At 39.5% G+C, this 22,658-nt stretch overlaps 1 protein-coding gene across 1 annotated transcript in view; it reads right to left on the bottom strand.

Annotated features, from left to right (window-relative positions):
- LOC121548505 (neurexin-3b-like) overlaps positions 1-22,658 on the bottom strand; it is a 518,873-nt gene that overhangs the window by 272,487 nt on the left and 223,728 nt on the right. The window contains exon 18 of the mRNA XM_045210142.1: positions 16,687-16,806. Coding sequence (XP_045066077.1) covers positions 16,687-16,806 — 120 coding nt within the window. The remainder of the gene's footprint in view (positions 1-16,686; positions 16,807-22,658) is intronic.

Genomic DNA, 22,658 nt, shown 5'->3' with positions numbered 1-22,658 from the left:
CCACACGGGGGGGACCTAGTGAATGACCTGCAGAGAGCTGGGACCAAAGTAACAAAGCCTACCATCAGTAACACACTACGCCGCCAGGGACTCAAATCCTGCAGTGCCAGACGTGTCCCCCTGCTTAAGCCAGTACATGTCCAGGCCCGTCTGAAGTTTGCTAGAGTGCATTTGGATGATCCAGAAGAGGATTGGGAGAATGTCATATGGTCAGATGAAACTAAAATATAACTTTTTGGTAAAAACTCAACTCGTCGTGTTTGGAGGACAAAGAATGCTGAGTTGCATCCAAAGAACACCATACCTACTGTGAAGCATGGGGGTGGAAACATCATGCTTTGGGGCTGTTTTTCTGCAAAGGGACCAGGACGACTGATCCGTGTAAAGGAAAGAATGAATGGGGCCATGTATCGTGAGATTTTGAGTGAAAACCTCCTTCCATCAGCAAGGGCATTGAAGATGAAACGTGACTGGGTCTTTCAGCATGACAATGATCCCAAATACACCGCCCGGGCAACGAAGGAGTGGCTTCGTAAGAAGCATTTCAAGGTCCTGGAGTGGCCTAGCCAGTCTCCAGATCTCAACCCCATAGAAAATCTTTGGAGGGAGTTGAAAGTCCGTGTTGCCCAGCGACAGCCCCAAAAAATCACTGCTCTAGAGGAGATCTGCATGGAGGAATGGGCCAAAATACCAGCAACAGTGTGTGAAAACCTTGTGAAGACTTACAGAAAACGTTTGACCTGTGTCATTGCCAACAAAGGGTATATAACAAAGTATTGAGAAACTTTTGTTATTGACCAAATACTTATTTTCCACCATAATTTGCAAATAAATTCATAAAAATTCCTACAATGTGATTTTCTGGGAAAAAAATATCATTTTGTCTTTCATAGTTGACGTGTACCTATGATGAAAATTACAGGCCTCTCTCATATTTTTAAGTGGGAGAACTTGCACAATTGGTGGCTGACTAAATACTTTTTTCCCCCACTGTATACAGTTAGTTATTCAGTTAGTTATATCGTTAATTATATCGTTAGTTATATCGTTAGTTTTACCGTTAGTTATACAGTTAGTTATACAGTTAGTTATACAGTTAGTTATACTGTTAGTTATACAGTTAGTTATACTGTTAGTTATACTGTTAGTTATACTGTTAGTTATACAGTTAGTTATACAGTTAGTTATATCGTTAGTTTTACCGTTAGTTATACTGTTAGTTATACAGTTAGTTATACAGTTAGTTATACAGTTAGTTATACCGTTAGTTATACAGTTAGTCATACAGTTAGTTATACAGTTAGTTATACAGTTAGTTATACTGTTAGTTATACAGTTAGTTATACTGTTAGTTATACAATTAGTTATACAGTTAGTTATATCGTTAGTTATATCGTTAGTTTTACCGTTAGTTATACTGTTAGTTATACTGTTAGTTATACCGTTAGTTATACAGTTAGTTATATCGTTAGTTATATCGTTAGTTTTACCGTTAGTTATACTGTTAGTTATACTGTTAGTTATACCGTTTGTTATACAGTTAGTTATACAGTTAGTTATACAGTTAGTTTTACCGTTAGTTATATCGTTAGTTATACAGTTAGTTTTACAGTTAGTTATACAGTTAGTTTTACAGTTAGTTATACAGTTAGTTATATCGTTAGTTTTACCGTTAGTTATACAGTTAGTTATACTGTTAGTTATACTGTTAGTTATACTGTTAGTTATACCGTTAGTTATACAGTTAGTTATACAGTTAGTTATACAGTTAGTTTTACAGTTAGTTATACAGTTAGTTATACAGTTAGTTATACTGTTAGTTATACCGTTAGTTATACAGTTAGTTATACAGTTAGTAATACAGTTAGTTATACAGTTAGTTATACAGTTAGTTATACTGTTGGTTATACAGTTAGTTATACAGTTAGTTATATCGTTAGTTTTACCGTTAGTTATACCGTTAGTTATACAGTTAGTTATACAGTTAGTAATACAGTTAGTTATACAGTTAGTTATACAGTTAGTTATACTGTTGGTTATACAGTTAGTTATACAGTTAGTTATATCGTTAGTTTTACCGTTAGTTATACTGTTAGTTATACTGTTAGTTATACCGTTAGTTATACAGTTAGTTATATCGTTAGTTATATCGTTAGTTTTACCGTTAGTTATACCGTTAGTTATACTGTTAGTTATACCATTAGTTATACAGTTAGTTATACTGTTAGTTATACTGTTAGTTATACAGTTAGTTTTACAGTTAGTTATATCGTTAGTTATACAGTTAGTTTTACCGTTAGTTATATCGTTAGTTATACAGTTAGTTTTGCAGTTAGTTATACAGTTAGTTTTACCGTTAGTTATACAGTTAGTTATACAGTTAGTTTTACAGTTATTTATACAGTTAGTTATACAGTTAGTTATACAGTTAGTTATACAGTTAGTTATACAGTTAGTTTTACCGTTAGTTATATCGTTAGTTATACAGTTAGTTTTACAGTTAGTTATACAGTTAGTTATACAGTTAGTTATACTGTTAGTTATACTGTTAGTTATACAGTTAGTTTTACAGTTAGTTATATCGTTAGTTTTATCGTTAGTTATACAGTTAGTTATACAGTTAGTTATACAGTTAGTTTTACAGTTATTTATACAGTTAGTTATACAGTTAGTTATACAGTTAGTTATACAGTTAGTTTTACCGTTAGTTATATCGTTAGTTATACAGTTAGTTTTACAGTTAGTTATACAGTTAGTTTTACCGTTAGTTATACAGTTAGTTATACAGTTAGTTATACAGTTAGTTATACAGTTAGTTATACAGTTAGTTATACAGTTAGTTTTACAGTTATTTATACAGTTAGTTATACAGTTAGTTATACAGTTAGTTATACAGTTAGTTATACAGTTAGTTTTACCGTTAGTTATATCGTTAGTTATACAGTTAGTTTTACAGTTAGTTATACAGTTAGTTATACAGTTAGTTATACTGTTAGTTATACTGTTAGTTATACAGTTAGTTTTACAGTTAGTTATATCGTTAGTTTTACCGTTAGTTATACTGTTAGTTATACTGTTAGTTATACCGTTAGTTAAACAGTTAGTTATACAGTTAGTTTAACCGTTAGTTTTACTGTTAGTTATACAGTTAGTTATACAGTTAGTTATACAGTTAGTTATACAGTTAGTTATACTGTTAGTTATACAGTTAGTTATACAGTTAGTTATATCGTTAGTTATATCGTTAGTTTTACCGTTAGTTATACTGTTATTTATACTGTTAGTTATACCGTTAGTTATACAGTTAGTTATACAGTTAGTTATACAGTTAGTTATACATTTAGTTATACAGTTAGTTATACAGTTAGTTATACAGTTAGTTATACAGTTAGTTTTACAGTTAGTTATACAGTTAGTTTTACCGTTAGTTATACAGTTAGTTATACAGTTAGTTATACAGTTAGTTTTACAGTTAGTTATACAGTTAGTTATACAGTTAGTTATACAGTTAGTTATACAGTTAGTTTTACCGTTAGTTATATTGTTAGATATACAGTTAGTTTTACCATTAGTTATACCATTAGTTATATTGTCAGTTTTACCGTTAGTTATACCGTTAGTTATATCGTTAGTTATACAGTTAGTTATACAGTTAGATATACCGTTAGTTATAGCGTTAGTTATACTGTTAGTTATACAGTTAGTTATACAGTTAGTTATACTGTTAGTTATACCGTTAGTTATATCGTTAGTTATACAGTTAGTTATACAGTTAGTTTTACCGTTATTTATACAGTTAGTTATACAGTTAGTTATACAGTTAGATATACAGTTAGTTATACTGTTAGTTATATCGTTAGTTATATCGTTAGTTTTACCGTTAGTTATACCGTTAGTTATATCGTTATTTATACAGTTAGTTATACAGTTAGTTATACCGTTAGTTATATCGTTAGTTATATCGTTAGTTATATCGTTAGTTTTACCGTTAGTTATACAGTTAGTTATACAGTTAGTTATACAGTTAGATATACCGTTAGTTATATCATTAGTTATACAGTTAGTTTTACCGTTAGTTATACCGTTAGTTATATTGTTAGTTTTACCGTTAATTATATCGTTCGTTATACAGTTAGTTTTACCGTTAGTTATACAGTTAGTTATATCGTTAGTTATATCGTTCGTTTTACTGTTAGTTATACCGTTAGTTATATTGTTAGTTTTACCGTTAGTTATACCGTTAGTTATATCGTTAGTTATAGCGTTAGTTTTACCGTTAGTTATACCGTTAGTTATAGCGTTAGTTATAGCGTTAGTTATACCTTTAGTTATACAGTTAGTTTTACCGTTAGTTATACAGTTAGTTATACAGTTAGTTATACAGTTAGTTTTACAGTTATTTATACAGTTAGTTATACAGTTAGTTATACAGTTAGTTATACAGTTAGTTTTACCGTTAGTTATATCGTTAGTTATACAGTTAGTTTTACAGTTAGTTATACAGTTAGTTATACAGTTAGTTATACTGTTAGTTATACTGTTAGTTATACAGTTAGTTTTACAGTTAGTTATATCGTTAGTTTTACCGTTAGTTATACTGTTAGTTATACTGTTAGTTATACCGTTAGTTAAACAGTTAGTTATACAGTTAGTTTAACCGTTAGTTTTACTGTTAGTTATACAGTTAGTTATACAGTTAGTTATACAGTTAGTTATACAGTTAGTTATACTGTTAGTTATACAGTTAGTTATACAGTTAGTTATATCGTTAGTTATATCGTTAGTTTTACCGTTAGTTATACCGTTATTTATACTGTTAGTTATACCGTTAGTTATACAGTTAGTTATACAGTTAGTTATACAGTTAGTTATACATTTAGTTATACAGTTAGTTATACAGTTAGTTATACAGTTAGTTATACAGTTAGTTTTACAGTTAGTTATACAGTTAGTTTTACCGTTAGTTATACAGTTAGTTATACAGTTAGTTATACAGTTAGATATACAGTTAGTTATACTGTTAGTTATATCGTTAGTTATATCGTTAGTTTTACCGTTAGTTATACCGTTAGTTATATCGTTTATTTATACAGTTAGTTATACAGTTAGTTATACCGTTAGTTATATCGTTAGTTATATCGTTAGTTATATCGTTAGTTTTACCGTTAGTTATACAGTTAGTTATACAGTTAGTTATACAGTTAGATATACCGTTAGTTATATCATTAGTTATACAGTTAGTTTTACCGTTAGTTATACCGTTAGTTATATTGTTAGTTTTACCGTTAATTATATCGTTCGTTATACAGTTAGTTTTACCGTTAGTTATACAGTTAGTTATATCGTTAGTTATATCGTTCGTTTTACTGTTAGTTATACCGTTAGTTATATTGTTAGTTTTACCGTTAGTTATACCGTTAGTTATATCGTTAGTTATAGCGTTAGTTTTACCGTTAGTTATACCGTTAGTTATAGCGTTAGTTATAGCGTTAGTTATACCTTTAGTTATACAGTTAGTTTTACCGTTAGTTATACAGTTAGTTATACAGTTAGTTATACAGTTAGTTTTACAGTTATTTATACAGTTAGTTATACAGTTAGTTATACAGTTAGTTATACAGTTAGTTTTACCGTTAGTTATATCGGTTAGTTATACAGTTAGTTTTACAGTTAGTTATACAGTTAGTTATACAGTTAGTTATACTGTTAGTTATACTGTTAGTTATACAGTTAGTTTTACAGTTAGTTATATCGTTAGTTTTACCGTTAGTTATACTGTTAGTTATACTGTTAGTTATACCGTTAGTTAAACAGTTAGTTATACAGTTAGTTTAACCGTTAGTTTTACTGTTAGTTATACAGTTAGTTATACAGTTAGTTATACAGTTAGTTATACAGTTAGTTATACTGTTAGTTATACAGTTAGTTATACAGTTAGTTATATCGTTAGTTATATCGTTAGTTTTACCGTTAGTTATACCGTTATTTATACTGTTAGTTATACCGTTAGTTATACAGTTAGTTATACAGTTAGTTATACAGTTAGTTATACATTTAGTTATACAGTTAGTTATACAGTTAGTTATACAGTTAGTTATACAGTTAGTTTTACAGTTAGTTATACAGTTAGTTTTACCGTTAGTTATACAGTTAGTTATACAGTTAGTTATACAGTTAGTTTTACAGTTAGTTATACAGTTAGTTATACAGTTAGTTATACAGTTAGTTATACAGTTAGTTTTACAGTTAGTTATACAGTTAGTTATACAGTTAGTTATACAGTTAGTTATACAGTTAGTTTTACCGTTAGTTATATTGTTAGTTATACAGTTAGTTTTACCATTAGTTATACCATTAGTTATATTGTTAATTTTACCGTTAGTTATACCGTTAGTTATATCGTTAGTTATACAGTTAGTTATACAGTTAGTTATACAGTTAGATATACTGTTAGTTATAGCGTTAGTTATACTGTTAGTTATACAGTTAGTTATACAGTTAGTTATACTGTTAGTTATACCGTTAGTTATATCGTTAGTTATACAGTTAGTTATACAGTTAGTTTTACCGTTATTTATACAGTTAGTTATACAGTTAGTTATACAGTTAGATATACAGTTAGTTATACTGTTAGTTATATCGTTAGTTATATCGTTAGTTTTACCGTTAGTTATACCGTTAGTTATATCGTTAGTTATACAGTTAGTTATACAGTTAGTTATACCGTTAGTTATATCGTTAGTTATATCGTTAGTTTTACCGTTAGTTATACAGTTAGTTATACAGTTAGTTATACAGTTAGATATACCGTTAGTTATATCGTTAGTTATACCCTTAGTTATATCATTAGTTATACAGTTAGTTTTACCGTTAGTTATACCGTTAGTTATATTGTTAGTTTTACCGTTAGTTATATCGTTCGTTATACAGTTAGTTTTACCGTTAGTTATACAGTTAGTTATATCGTTAGTTATATCGTTCGTTTTACTGTTAGTTATACCGTTAGTTATATTGTTAGTTTTACCGTTAGTTATACCGTTAGTTATATCGTTAGTTATAGCGTTAGTTTTACCGTTAGTTATACCGTTAGTAATAGCGTTAGTTATAGCGTTAGTTTTACCGTTAGTTATACAGTTAGTTTTACCGTTAGTTACACAGTTAGTTATACAGTTAGTTATATCTTTAGTTAAGCAGTTATTTATATTGTTAGTTATATCGATAGTTATTTTGTTAGTTATACCGTTAGTTATATCATTAGTTATACAATTAGTTATATCGTTGGTTATATCGTTAGTTATACAGTTAGTTATATCATTAGTTATACAGTTAGTTATATTGTTAGTTATATCATTAGTTATACAGTTAGTTATATCGTTAGTTATACCGTTAGTTATATCGTTAGTTATACAGTTAGATATATCGTAGTTATATCGTTAGTTATACAGTTTGTTATAACGTTAGTTATATTGTTAGTTATATCGTTAGTTATACCGTTATAGGCCTGGGTTGGAAATAGATCCTGTCACGACTTCCTCCAAAGCTGCCTCCTCTCCTTGTTTGGGCAGGCTTCGGCGTTCGTTGTCACCAGCCTTCTAGCCACTGCCGCTCCTGTTTTCATCATTCCATTTGTTTTGTCTTGTTTTTCACACACACCTGGTTCATATTCCCTCATCAGTCCCTGTATAAGTATTCCCTCTGCCCCGCATGTCTTTGTGTGTGATTGTTTCCATGTGGGGGTGTCGATAGCTCGGTGGAGCATTATGTACTTTATCGCAGGGATTTTCACCTGTGTGTTTTGTTTTCCCCAGTGCGCTGTTAAGTCGCCCTATAGTTGTTTTACGCATTGCTGCGAACCGCTGTATTGGCCAAATAAACCATTATTCTGGGATTTACACCTCCTGCGCCTGACTCCGTCCAAATCACCCGCTACAGATCCTTAATGGAGACATCTCATCTTCCTCCTCTTATAGAGTGGAGGGGAGAGAAGCAGTGTGTGTGTGTGTGTGTGTGTGTGTGTGTGTGTGTGTGTGTGTGTGTGTGTGTGTGTGTGTGTGTGTGTTTTTCAGGGGATATTACATCTGTTTGATCTGGGGTAATAAACCACTCCCCCCTGGGCCATAACAAAACATCAATCCCCCTTCCCATACCCCTGAAGCACTAAACTGCTCTTTGTCTCTCTCCTCCGTTTGCCTCATCTCTTTCCTATGCTCTCTCTTGTTGACGTCACAGAGGCTGAGGCTGTGTCCCCCTCTGTGCATGTGAGGGCCTTCTCCTGTGTCATCAGCCAGTGTGTCATCGGCCAGTGTGTTATCGGCCAGTGTGATATCGGCCAGTGTGTTATCGGCCAGTGTGTTATCAGCAAGTGTGTCGTCAGCCAGTGTGTCATCAACCAGTGTGTCATCAGCAGTGTGACATCAGCCACTGTGTCATCAGCCACTGTGATATCAGCCAGTGTGTCATCAGCCAGTGTATCATCAGCCAGTGTATCATCGGCCAGTGTGTCATCAGCCAGTGTGCCATCAGCCAGTGTGTCATCAGCCAGTGTGCCATCAGCCAGTGTGTCATCAGCCAGTGTGCCATCAGCCAGTGTGTCATCAGCCAGTGTGCCATCAGCCAGTGTGTCATCAGCCAGTGTGCCATCAGCCAGTGTGTCATCAGCCAGTGTGCCATCAGCCAGTGTGTCATCAGCCAGTGTGTCATCAGCCAGTGTGTCATCAGCCAGTGAGCTACTTTTTTTCACTAGGTTCTGTAGTGGTTAAGTATATACAGTACAAGACATTGGGACTGAATGTAATGTTTCCATTTGGAGTGACACACGTTGAGCCAGAGTGCAGAACATCACCTTGAGGAGGAGAGAAGAGTCCCAGCCAATACCCAAGCCTACCCTATATCGTATATTTTATACCCCACTCCCCCCCTGATGATCAGAGCATTGACTTCTTCTTCAAATTGGGTTGTATGGTTTTTAAATGGCATTAAACTACAGGTATATCACTGCCATCTAGTGGCCATAATAAATTAATGACACACAATATTTGGTTCAGGACTCCATCACTGCAGGCGGCGGTAAATCACTATTAGCTTGACACTTTTTTCAAACACAAAAGAAGAAGACAAAGTAATACTTTAAAATGGAGATCAATGGCGCTGCCCATGAGGTCACATACGCCATAATGGCAGAGATACAAAGTTGAGACATCTATACATCTCTATGATCCGGCCTGGGCTCTCCATTTTGCCCATAGCTCTATCCCATCCCTGATGTCCTTGAATTACACTAGACAGAGAGAGGATATGATGGAAACCAAGCAAGATATGGGAGGGATGAAGAGAAGAGAGTAGAGTAGAGTACAGTATAGGAGAGGAGGGGGAGGATGGGAGAGGAGAAGAAAAGAGAGGAGTGGAGAGGAGCAGAGAGGAGAGAAGAGGAGTGGAGAGGAGAGGAGAGGAGAGGAGAGAGGAGAGGAGAGGAGAGGAGAGGAGAGGAGAGGAGAGGAGAGGAGAGGAGAGGAGAGGAGAGGAGAGGAGAGGAGAGGAGAGGAGAGGAGAGGAGAGGGGAGGAGAGGAGAGGAGAGGAGAAGAGAGAGAAGAGAAGAGAAGAGAAGAGAAGAGAAGAGAAGAGAAGAGAAGAGAAGAGAAGAGAAGAGAAGAGAAGAGAAGAGAAGAGAAGAGAAGAGAAGAGAAGAGAAGAGAAGAGAAGAGAAGAGAAGAGAAGAGAAGAGAAGAGAGGAGTGGAGAGAAGAGAAGAGAAGAGAAGAGTGGAGAGGAGTGGAGAGAAGAGGGGAGAAGAGGAGAGGAAGCAGTGAGATGATAAGAAGTAGGAGAAAGTCAAAGATGAGCACGACAAAACCACTCAGCCATTACTACACCACATTATCAAACAGAGCTGGCAAAAGCTGTAAAAAAGCTCAACAGAGTCAGATTTTAATAAAAGAGGCACTCTGCAGAACAATAAAAACAACAAAAAGCCAGGGAAGAAAATGGCATAAATGGACTGTAAATTCTCACTCTGTCTTGTTTCTGAGTTTAGGACTGAGGAGTGCAGACTCAAACTGTCAACTGTAATGTAGAGGGGAGTTATGTACTGTAATGTAGAGGGGAGTTATGTACTGTAATGTAGAGGGGAGTTATGTTCTGTAAAGTAGAGGGGAATTATGTGCTGTAATGTAGAGGGCAGGTAGAAAAGACTGGAATATGTTCCGGGATTCTTACGATGGCATTGAGGAGTACACCACATCAGTCACTGGCTTCATCAATAAGTGCATTGAAGACGTCGTCCCCACAGTGACTGTACGTACATACCCCAACCAGAAGCAATGGATTACAGGCAACATCCTCACTGAAATAAAGGGTAGAGCTGCCGCTTTCAAGGAGCGGGACTCTAACCCGGACGCTTATAAGAAATCCTGCTATGCCCTCCGACTAACCATCAAACAGGCAAAGCGTCAATACAGGACTAAGATTGAATCATACTACACGGCACGACAAAACCTATTCCCCCTAAGGAGACTGAAAAGATTTGGCATTGTTCCTCAGATCCTCAAAAAGTTATACAGCTGCACCATTGAGAGCATCCTGACTGGTTGCATCACTGCCTGGTATGGCAACTGCTCGGCCTCCGACCGCAAGGCACTACAGAGGGTAGTGCGTACTGCCCAGTACATCAAGTGTTTGGTCAATAACAAAAGTTTCTCAATACTTTGTTATATACCCTTTGTTGGCAATGACACAGATCAAACCGTTTTCTGTAAGTCTTCACAAGATTTTCACACACTGTTGCTGGTATTTTGGCCCATTCCTCCATGCAGATCTCCTCTAGAGCAGTGATGTTTTGGGGCTGTCGCTGGGCAACATGGACTTTCAACTCCCTCCAAAGATTTTCTATGGGGTTGAGATCTGGAGACTGGCTAGGCCACTCCAGGACCTTAAAATGCTTCTTACAAAGCCACTCCTTCATTGCCCGGGCGGTGTGTTTGGGATCATTGTCATGCTGAAAAACCCAGCCACGTTTCATCTTCAATGCCCTTGCTGATGGAAGGAGGTTTTCACTCAAAATCTCACGAAACATGGCCCCATTCATTCTTTCCTTTACACGGATCAGTCGTCCCTGGTCCCTTTGCAGAAAAACAGCCCCAAATCATGATGTTTCCCACCTCCATGCTTCACAGTAGGTATGGTGTTCTTTGGATGCAACTCAGCATTCTTTGTCCTCCAAACACGACGAGTTGAGTTTTTACCAAAAAGTTATATTTGGTTTCATCTGACCATATGACATTCTCCCAATCCTCTTCTGGATCATCCAAATGCACTCTAGCAAACTTCAGACGGGCCTGGACATGTACTGGCTTAAGCAGGGGGACACGGCTGGCACTGCAGGATTTGAGTCCCTGGCGGCGTAGTGTGTTACGGATGGTAGGCTTTGTTACTTTGGTCCCAGCTCTCTGCAGGTCATTCACTAGGTCCCCCCGTGTGGTTCTGGGATTTTTGCTCACCGTTCTTGTGATCATTTTGACCCCACGGGGTGAGATCTTGCGTGGAGCCCCAGATCGAGGGAGATTATCAGTGGTCTTGTATGTCTTCCATTTCCTAATAATTGCTCCCACAGTTGATTTATTCAAACCAAGCTGCTTACCTACTGCAGATTCAGTCTTCCCAGCCTGATGCAGGTCTACAATTTAGTTTCTGGTGTCCTTTGACAGCTCTTTGGTCTTGGCCATAGTGGAGTTTGGAGTGTGACTGTTTGAGGTTGTGGACAGGTGTCTTTTATACTGATAACAAGTTCAAACAGGTGCCATTAATACAGGTAACAAGTGGAGGACAGAGGAGCCTCTTAAAGAAGAAGTTACAGGTCTGTGAGAGCCAGAAATCTTGCTTGTTTGTAGGTGACCAAATACTTATTTTCCACCATAATTTGCAAATAAATTCATTAAAAATCCTACAATGTGATTTTCTGGAAAAAAAATTCTCAATTTGTCTGTCATAGTTGACGTGTACCTATGATGAACATTACAGGCCTCTCTCATCTTTTTAAGTGGGAGAACTTGCACAATCGGTGGCTGACTAAATAATTTTTTCCCCCATTGTATTACCTCGACTAACGGGTGTCCCCGCACATTGACTCTGTACCGGTACCCCCCTGTATATAGCCCCGCTACTGTTATTACACATTGACTCTGTACCGGTACCCCCTGTATATAGCCTCCCTACTGTTATTACACATTGACTCTGTACCGGTACCCCCTGTATATAGCCTCTCTACTGTTATTACACATTGACTCTGTACCGGTACCCCCTGTATATAGCCTCCCTACTGTTATTACACATTGACTCTGTACCGGTACCCCCTGTATATAGCCTCCCTACTGTTATTACACATTGACTCTGTACCGGTACCCCCCTGTATATAGCCCCGCTACTGTTATTACACATTGACTCTGTACCGGTACCCCCTGTATATAGCCTCCCTACTGTTATTACACATTGACTCTGTACCGGTACCCCCTGTATATAGTCTCTCTACTGTTATTACACATTGACTCTGTACCGGTACCCCCTGTATATAGCCTCTCTACTGTTATTTTACTGCTTCTCTTTCATTATTTGTTATTTGTTTTTTTTTGGATTAACTATTTTTTACTTAAGACTTATTTTTCTTAAAACTGCATTGTTGATTAAGGGCTTGTAAGTAAGCATTTCACTGTTTTTTATTTTTATTTATTTCACCTTTATTTAACCAGGTAAGCCAGTTGAGAACAAGTTCTCATTTACAACTGCGACCTGGCCAAGATAAAGCAAAGTAGTGCGATAAAAACCACAACACAGAGTTACATATGAGGTAAAAAAAAACATAAAGTCAAAAAAAATAAAACAGAAAATATATATACAGTGTGTTCACATGTAGCAAGTTATGGAGGTAAGGCAATAAATAGGCTATAGTGCAAAAATAATTACAATTAGTATTAACACTGGAATGCTAGATGTGCAAGAGATGGTGTGCAAATAGAGATACTGGGGTGCAAAAGAGCAAAATAAATAACAATATAGGGATGAGGTAGTTGGGTAGGCTAATTTCAGATGGGCTGTGTACAGGTGCAGTAATCGGTAAGGTGCTCTGACAACTGATGCTTAAAGTTAGTGAGGGACATAAGAGTCTCCAGCTTCAGAGATTTTTGCAATTCGTTCCAGTCATTGGCAGCAGAGAACTGGAAGGAATGGCGGCCAAAGGAGGTGTTGGCTTTGGGGATGACCAGTGAGATATACCTGCTGGAGCGCAGACTACGGGTGGGTGCTGCTATGGTGACCAATGAGCTAAGATAAGGCGGGGATTTGCCTAGCAGTGATTTATAGATGGCCTGGAGCCAGTGGGTTTGACGACGAACATGTAGTGAGGACCAGCCAACAAGAGCGTACAGGTCACAGTGGTGGGTAGTGTATGGGGCTTTGGAGACAAAACGGATGGCACTATGATAGACTACATCCAATTTGCTGAGTAGAGTGTTGGAGGCTATTTTGTAAATGACATCGCCGAAGTCAAGGATCGGCAGGATAGTCAGTTTTACGAGGGCATGTTTGGCAGCATGAGTGAAGGAGGCTTTGTTGCGGAATAGGAAGTCGATTCTAGATTTAACTTTGGATTGGAGATTCTTAATGTGAGTCTGGAAGGAGAGTTTACAGTCTAACCAGACACCTAGGTATTTGTAGTTGTCCACATACTCTAGGTCAGACCCGTCGAGAGTAGTGATTCTAGTTGGGTGGGCGGGTGCCAGCAGCGTTCGATTGAAGGTCTACACCTGTTGTATTCGGCACATGTGACAAATACAATTTGATTTGATTTGAATTATGTACTGTAATGTAGTTCTGTGATAAATGGAATGTTCAGACTGTCCTAGTCTGTCTGTCTGCCTGTGTCTGTCTGTCTGTTTGTCTGTATGCTTGCCTGTCTGACTGTTGCCTGCCTGCCTGCCTGCCTGCCTGCCTGCCTGCCTGCCTGCCTGCCTGCCTGCCTGCCAGCCTGCCTGCCTGCCAGCCTGCCTGCCTGCCTGCCTGCCTGCCTGCCTGCCAGCCTGCCTGCCAGCCTGCCTGCCTGCCTGCCTGCCTGCCTGCCAGCCTGCCTGCCTGCCAGCCTGCATGTCTGTCTGCATGTCTGTCTGACTCAGCCCCCTGTGTGAATCACAACCTGGTATTCATTGAGAGTTATAAGAGTAGTGTTTGATGCCACCATCGTGCACAGTGCCACGCTTGCCAGGTCTTCCTATCCACCTTGTAGTGTTTAAAGAGGGAGAGAGAAAGATACAGAGAGAGAGAGAGAAAGAGAGAGAGGGGGGTGGAGAGAGAGAGGGGGTGGAGAGAGAGAGAGGGGGTGGAGAGAGACAGAGAGAGAGAGAGAGAGAGAGGGGGGGGTGGGAGTAGAGAGAGAGAGGGTGGAGAGAGAGAAAGAGGGTGGAGAGAGAGAAAGAGGGTGGAGAGAGGGATAGAGAGAGGGGGATGGAGAGAGAGGGGGGGTGGAGATAGAGAGAGAGGGTGTAGAGAGGGATAGAGAGAGGGGTGGAGAGAGAGGGGGTGGAGAGAGAGAGGGTGGAGAGAGAGAAAGAGGGTGGAGAGAGGGATAGAGAGAGGGGGTGGAGAGAGAGAGAAGGGGTGGGAGTAGAGAGAGGGGGTGGAGAGAGAGAGAAGGGGTGGGAGTAGAGAGAGAAGGGGGTGGAGATAGAGAGAGAAAGAGAGGGTGGAGAGAGAGCGAGAGGGAGAGAGAGGGGAGGGAGTAGGGAGAGAGAGGGGGAGGAGAGAGAGAGGGGGTGGAGAGAGAGAGGGTGGAGAGAGAGAGAGAGAGAGAGGGGGTGGGAGTAGAGAGAGGGTGGAGAGAGAGAGAGAGAGGGTGGAGAGAGGGATAGAGAGAGGGGGTGGAGAGAGGGAGGGGGGTGGAGAGAGAGAGGGGGGGGGTGGAGAGAGAGAGAGGGTGGAGAGAGGGGTAGAGAGAGGGGGGTGGGAGTAGAGAGAGAGAGGGGGTGGATAGAGAGAGAGAGAGGGGGTGGAGAGAGAGAGAGAGAGGGTGGAGAGAGGGATAGAGAGAGGGGGTGGGAGTAGAGAGAGAGGGGGTGGAGAGAGAGAGAGAGGGTGGAGAGAGGGAGAGGGAGAGAGGGAGAGAGAGAGAGAGATAATGGAAATAAGAGGAAGTTGATTACATGCTCAGAGGATTGCATCTAATTTCTTCTCTCTGCCAGGCAGGTGTATGTGTAGGTGGGCTATGTACGGAGTTGCTCAGTACATTACTGCCATCAGTGGTGGTTCTATTAACTGTTTATAAAGCATGGGGAAGAGGAATACCTCTCTACATTTACATTTACATCATTTAGCAGACACTCTTATCCAGAGCGATTTACAAGAGACACTAAAGGGGGATTATAAAACACAGATTAAGCACTAATCTGGTACCTGGCTAGAATATTAAAACCCTAAACCCTTCAGCACCCAAGGGCCACTGTTTTAATAGGTAACAAGTAACAATGAAGTTGTTCATTTGTTTACTGATATTAGAATCCCCATTACCTGGCTACAACTACTCTCCCTGCTCTGTCCAGAAGTAGTACACTACTATAGGTAATAGAGAACTGTTTAAGATGTAAGTACGAAAATGCCGTTGACTCCTTATGTTGAAGAGTCAACAGAATTAGACATGAAACCGCTCTCCCTCCTGGTGAGGCATGACCCTGGGGTTAATCACTGGGTCAGAGTAGCACACATTGCCTCGAACCATGACTCTGTTTCAAAGAAAGGAGAGGAGATAAAGAGAGAGAACGAGGGAGAGAGAGAGCAAGAGATAAAGAGCGAATGAGAGATAGCAAAAGAATGAGAGAGCAATGTAAAGACAAAGAGAGAGAGCAACAGAGAGAGAGAGAGAGGAAGAGAGATAGGTAGAGGATGAGAGAGTGTTATCTGCAGTGGACCCAGCAACAGCATTAGTAGGTATGAAAGGTCAGTGTAATTTCAGTGCGACTGATCACAGCTCCTACATTATTCAAATCATTAGTTGTACCCTGTCTAATTAAAGACACTGAAAATTGAAGAGAAGAGTCCCCATCGTCACAGGGATAAGAGCCACACACACATGCACACATACACACACACACACACACACACACACACACACACACACATTTGAGAAAGCTCTTTAGGGACATTTCTGAAATGCCTGCTCGGGCAGAACCAGACGTTTCACATATCATCAGTCACACGCTGCCTCAACTCTGAGTTACTAAAGCCCTGAGACTCTGTGTACACACAACAACAAAGTGTGACACTGAGAACCATTTCAACCCTTTTGTACTGTGTATCTCCAAGGCATGTTATGGATATCACACAAGCCATTGCTTTCAATGGTGCTTCCACAGAGATAGTAGAACATACTATATGCATTGGAAACAGAGTCAGAATAACAACCAGCATCATGCAGATAATCCCTGTCCCCCTGAGGACTCACGGTAGTTGCACTGCGTCCATCAGTGTAGCTGGTCACGGTGAAGCTGCAGGTGTGTGTGTTAAGTGTGTGTGTGTCTCCGTCTGTGTATGTGTGTGTGTGTGTGTGTGTGTGTGTGTGTGTGTGTGTGTGTGTGTTGATCCCTGTGAACTGTGTTTTTCTCTGAGTCTTTGCGGCTGTCTACACATGTATAGTTAAAGTTAAACGGTACTCACGGTCGTTGCACTGTGTCCCTGTGTAAGAGGTCATGGTGCAGTCGCAGGTGAAGTTCTCCCACTGTTGAATACACACGCCCATGTTGGCACAGGAGTCTTCCTGACAGGTGGTGCTGGGTCCTGCTGGAACAGACAGGGTGTGAAGGGGTGGAGTAACTATAGGGGGGCGGTACTGAGTCCCATCATTGGAGGTGCCATGCAGTAGTGCACTTTGTGTGGGAGGGGAAGTGGGGGCATGCGTGCCATATCAATCCAATAGGAGGTCTCAATGTTTGGAGAACAAAAAAACACAGCATTCCCTCTTTGTGTTTTAGCACTACATATGACCTATTATGAACGGGCACAAACAGAAAGGACAAATAGAGGACGTTTTTCACGTGTGGCTTACAACGACAGATACTGTACAAGAGTCACAGAAATAAATAAAACATTCCTACTGTCCCCAAAAAACGATCAACAACGTCACATATTGTTCCAGAAAGTTAAAAGTACAATAAAGTGACACACTATAGACTAACAACACTATAGACTAACAACACTATAGATTTACAACACTATAGACTAACAACACTATAGACTTACAACACTATAGACTTACAACACTATAGACTTACAACACCATAGACTTACAACACTATAGACTAACAACACTATAGACTAACAACACTATAGACTTACAACACTATAGACTTACAACACTATAGACTTACAACACCATAGACTTACAACACTATAGACTAACAACACTATAGACTAACAACACTATAGACTTACAACACTATAGACTTACAACACTATAGACTTACAACACTATAGACTTACAACACTATAGACTAACAACACTATAGACTAACAACACTATAGACTAACAACACTATAGACTTACAACACTATAGACTTACAACACTATAGACTAACAACACTATAGACTAACAACACTATAGACTTACAACACTATAGACTAACAACACTATAGACTTACAACACTATAGACTTACAACACTATAGACTAACAACACTATAGACTTACAACACCATAGACGTACAACACTATAGACTAACAACACTATAGACTAACAACACTATAGACTTACAACACTATAGACTAACAACACTATAGACTTACAACACTATAGACTTACAACACTATAGACTTACAACACTATAGACTAACAACACTATAGACTTACAACACTATAGACTAACAACACTATAGACTAACAACACTATAGACTTACAACACTATAGACTTACAACACTATAGACTAACAACACTATAGACTTACAACACCATAGACTTACAACACTATAGACTAACAACACTATAGACTAACAACACTATAGACTTACAACACTATAGACTTACAACACTATAGACTTACAACACCATAGACTTAAAACACTATAGACTAACAACACTATAGACTTACAACACTATAGACTTACAACACTATAGACTTACAACACTGTTGAATTACAACACTATAGACTAACAACACTATAGACTAACAACACTATATACTTACAACACTATAGACTAACAACACCATAGACTTACAACACTATAGACTTACAACACTATAGACTTACAACATTATAGACTAACAACACTATAGACTTACAACACTATAGACTTACAACACTATAGACTTACAACACTATAGACTTACAACACTGTAGATTTACAACACTATAGACTAACACCACTATAGACTTACAACACTATAGACTAACAACACTATAGACTAACAACACTATAGACTAACAACACTATAGATTTACAACACTATAGACTAACAACACTATACACTAACAACACTATAGACTAACAACACTATAGATTTACAACACTATAGACTAACAACACTATAGATTTACAACACTATAGACTTACAACACTATAGACTTACAACACTATAGACTTACAACACTATAGACTTACAACACTGTAGATTTACAACACTATAGACTAACAACACTATAGACTAACAACACTATAGACTTACAACACTATAGACTAACAATACTATAGATTTACAACACCATTGACTCACAACACTATAGATTTATAACACATATTGTTCGGAAAAAGAACAGTAAACAAGAACAAATAAACACTTCAGAGTGTGCAAGTACAGTAGTGCATATCCCTGCGTATGCACTACATTGAGACAGTTTGAAGGGTTATACGATATGCAAGTGACGTGGCATGTGACCTTGTAGTTTTTGAATTTTGTAGGCTTTTTAATTGTTATTCAATGGACAAAAACATAGAGAAATGGAATTCAGCGCAAATACGTAATGAAAGGCATTTGGAAAATTCCTCCACAAACACTAATATAGTTTTATATCAGTGGAGGCTCCTCAGAGTAGGAAGGGGAGGACCATCCTTGTCAGTGAATTTCATAAAAATTGAAATTGTAAAACATAAAAAAGTTATCCTGTTTAGACAAAACTATACTAAATATTATCACGTCACCAAAGAATTGATTAAAACACACTGTTTTGCAATGAAGGTCTACAGTAGCCTCGCTAGAACTCTGTAGGGTAGGACCATGGTGTAGCCGGAGGACAGCTAGCTCCCGTCCTCCTCTGGATACATTGACTTCAATACAAAACCTAGGAGGCTCATGGTTCTCACCCCCTTCCATAGACTTACACGGTAATTATGACAACTACCGGAGGACGTCCTCCAGCCTATCAAAGGATCAGAAAATGAATATAGTACTGAAAGCATAACATACAGCTAGCTAGCACTGCAGTGCATAAAATGTTGTGAGAGAAAGACAATATTTGAACAGTTTTGAACAAAATGAAGGAGAAGCAAGAGAGAAATAGAGAGAGATTGTCATTTTTTTCAATTTCAGTTTCACTTACTTAGCTAGTAAATGCAGCTAGCTAGTTTAGCCTACTATAACACCCTGCTCAAACAGAGGGAAAGGTTTTTCCGCCTGGTCACATACAGCTGATGTGTTGTGCATTGAAGTCCACCAGCGAAGGGACAAGGTGAGAGAAGGAGAGTGCACAGAAGGAATACAACGTGGCTGCTATGAAACTGAAGTGTGTTTACGCGTGATCAGGGGTGTATTCATTCCGACAATTCTGTTGAAAACGTTTCTTAAACGGAAGCAAACGGAATAAAAATGGGATAAACAAACCTGAATTTGTCCAATAGAAACTCTCGTTTGCAACTGTTTGACCTATGATTACACCCTATATCAGCTAGATGCAGGCAAGAGTGTGCAAGGTGGTATTGAATGTCACTGTCTGTCCATGTGTCCCTGTCTGTCACCTCAAATGTGTCTCTCGACCTGTGTGCACCTACGTTGTAAACTTTAATTCATAGGCTAGGTTGTGGCACTCATGATGGGTACAGGGAAAATTAATGTATCATGTAGTAGCCTAAACCTATTGCTGTTACAATAGATACAATGGAATATGAATGAGAGTCATCCATTCTGCTGTAAATAGAAATAAGTCCATGCTCATGAAAAAATAATTGTCCTCCCTCATCTTAAACGGCACTGAACGCCACTGTTTTATACATATTTAATTTGACCGCGTTTTGATGAATTCGATGATACTGTATAACCGTCAAGCCCATTCAAAAGGTCAAGGACATAAACACGGAAGTATGACGCGTCACTTGCACAGGGCATTCAAAGTCAAACTGAATGTGTGTATTCCATTCTCCACCAACCACCACCACACATATCTCACACTTTTGAATACTTTTCAAAGAGGGAATGCAGACAAGAACGGTGCATTATACTGTACGTATATAGTCAATCCGTCTGGATTTAAATTAATAACATACAAATCCTTATCAAAAACCTCCAAAGAGAAAAGTTTTAAAGAAAAACTACGTGAAAAGATACAAAAAATAACCAAGAAACATAAACAACTGCAAATAAACAGTTGTTTAAGGGCAGTAGTCTTGTGCAAGATGATATGTGAGAAAAGAGAAGAACTTGGAGTCGGAACAGAAAAACAAGAAGTGTAGTTGCTGGCTGAAAGTGCCTTTACTGTGTAATGAAGAGCGGTGGTATTCAGTCACACGACCCTGTCTGTATTGGAAAGGACTCGCTCTCTGAAACAGCACTTCCTCTTCTCACCAGAGAAAGGAAGGAAGGAGTGTGACAGGGTTGAGAGAGAGAGATAAAGAGAGGCTGAGAGAGAGAGAGAGAGAGAGAGAGAGAGAGAGAGAGAGAGAGAGAGAGAGAGAGAGAGAGAGAGAGAGAGAGAGAGAGAGAGAGAGAGAGAGAGAGAGAAAGAGAGAGAGAGCGAGAGAGAGAGCGAGAGAGGGAGAGAGGCTGAGAGATGGTTCGCTTGGAGCACTCTGAAGTTGTTGAAGCGCATTTGCAGGATTTGCTATACTTTTCTGTACATCTCAACTTTCCTCTGATTCTTCATACTGTAACACTCTGTCCTCTCAGTAATCATCCCTACTCTGTCCTCTCAGTAATCATCCATACTCTGTCCTCTGGAAATGGATCTCATGTTTTATGGATGGGCTTCTCTGTGGATGGATTAAATTATCTCTCAGCCTCTCTACCTCTCTATATCTCAGCCTCTCAGCCTCTCTACCTCTCAGCCTCTCAAACTCTACTTCTCAGCTTCTCTACCTCTCAGCCTCTCAACCTCTCAGCCTCTGTACCTCTCATTCTCTCAGCCTCTCAGCTTCTCTACCTCTCAGACTCTCAGCCTCTCTACCTCTCTACCTCTCAGCTCTACCTCTCAGCCTCTCTACCTCTCTACCTCTCAGCCTCTCAGACTCTCTACCTGTCAGCCTCTCAGACTCTCAGCCTCTCTACCTCTCTACCTCTCTATCTCAGCCTCTCAGCCTCTCAGCCTCTCAGTCTCTCTACCTCAGCCTCTCAGCCTCTCAGCCTCTCTACCTCTCAGCCTCTCTACCTCTCAGACTCTTTACCTGTCAGACTCTCTACCTCTCTGCCTCTCTACCTCTCTGCCTCTCTACCTCTCTGCCTCTCTACCTCTCAGCCTCTCTACCTCTCTACCTCTCAGCATCTCTACCTCTCAGACTCTTTACCTGTCAGACTCTCTACCTCTCTGCCTCTCAACCTCTCTGCCTCTCAACCTCTCAGCCTCGCTACCTCTCAGCCTCTCTACCTCTCTACATCTCAACCTCTCAGCCTCTCAGCCTCTCTACCTCTCAGCCTCTCTACCTCTCTGCCTCTCTACCTCTCAGCCTCTCTACCTCTCAGACTCTCTACCTCTCAGCCTCTTTACCTCTCAGCCTCTCAGACTCTCTACATGTCAGTCTCTCAACCTTTCAGCCTCTGTACCTCTCATTCTCTCAGCCTCTCAGCTTCTCTATCTCTCAGCCTCTCAGCCTCTCTACCTCTCTACCTCTCAGCTCTACTCTCAGCCTCTCTACCTCTCTATCTCTCAGCCTCTCAGACTCTCTACCTGTTAGCCTCTCAGACTCTCAGCCTCTCTACCTCTCAGCCTCTCAGCCTCTCAGTCTCTCTACCTCTCTACCTCTCATTCTCTCTATCTCTCTATCTCAAGCTCTCAGCCTCCCAGCCTCTCTACCTCTCTACCTCTCATTCTCTCTATCTCTCTATCTCAGCCTCTCAGCCTCTCAGTCTCTCTACCTCTCAGCCTCTCAGCCTCTCTACCTCTCAGCCTCTCAGCCTCTCAGCCTCTCAGTCTCTCTACCTCTTAGCCTCTCAGCCTCTCTACCTCTCTACCTCTCATTCTCTCTATCTCAGCCTCTCAGCCTCTCTACCTCTCTACCTCTCATTCTCTCTATCTCTCAGACTCTCTACCTGTCAGACTCTCTACCTCTCTACATCAGCCTCTCAGCCTCTCAGTCTCTCAGCCTCTCTACCTCTCAGCCTATCAGCCACTCAGCCTCTCAGCCTCTCTACATCTCTACCTCTCAGCCTCTCTACCTCTCTACCTCTCAGCCTCTCTGCCTCTCTACCTCAGCCTCTTTACCTCTCAGG

The sequence above is a fragment of the Coregonus clupeaformis genome, chromosome 33, assembly GCF_020615455.1.
Source record: "Coregonus clupeaformis isolate EN_2021a chromosome 33, ASM2061545v1, whole genome shotgun sequence".
NCBI lineage: Eukaryota > Metazoa > Chordata > Actinopteri > Salmoniformes > Salmonidae > Coregonus > Coregonus clupeaformis.
Note: the sequence above shows the minus strand (reverse complement) of the source record. Positions and strands in the feature narration are given on the sequence as shown.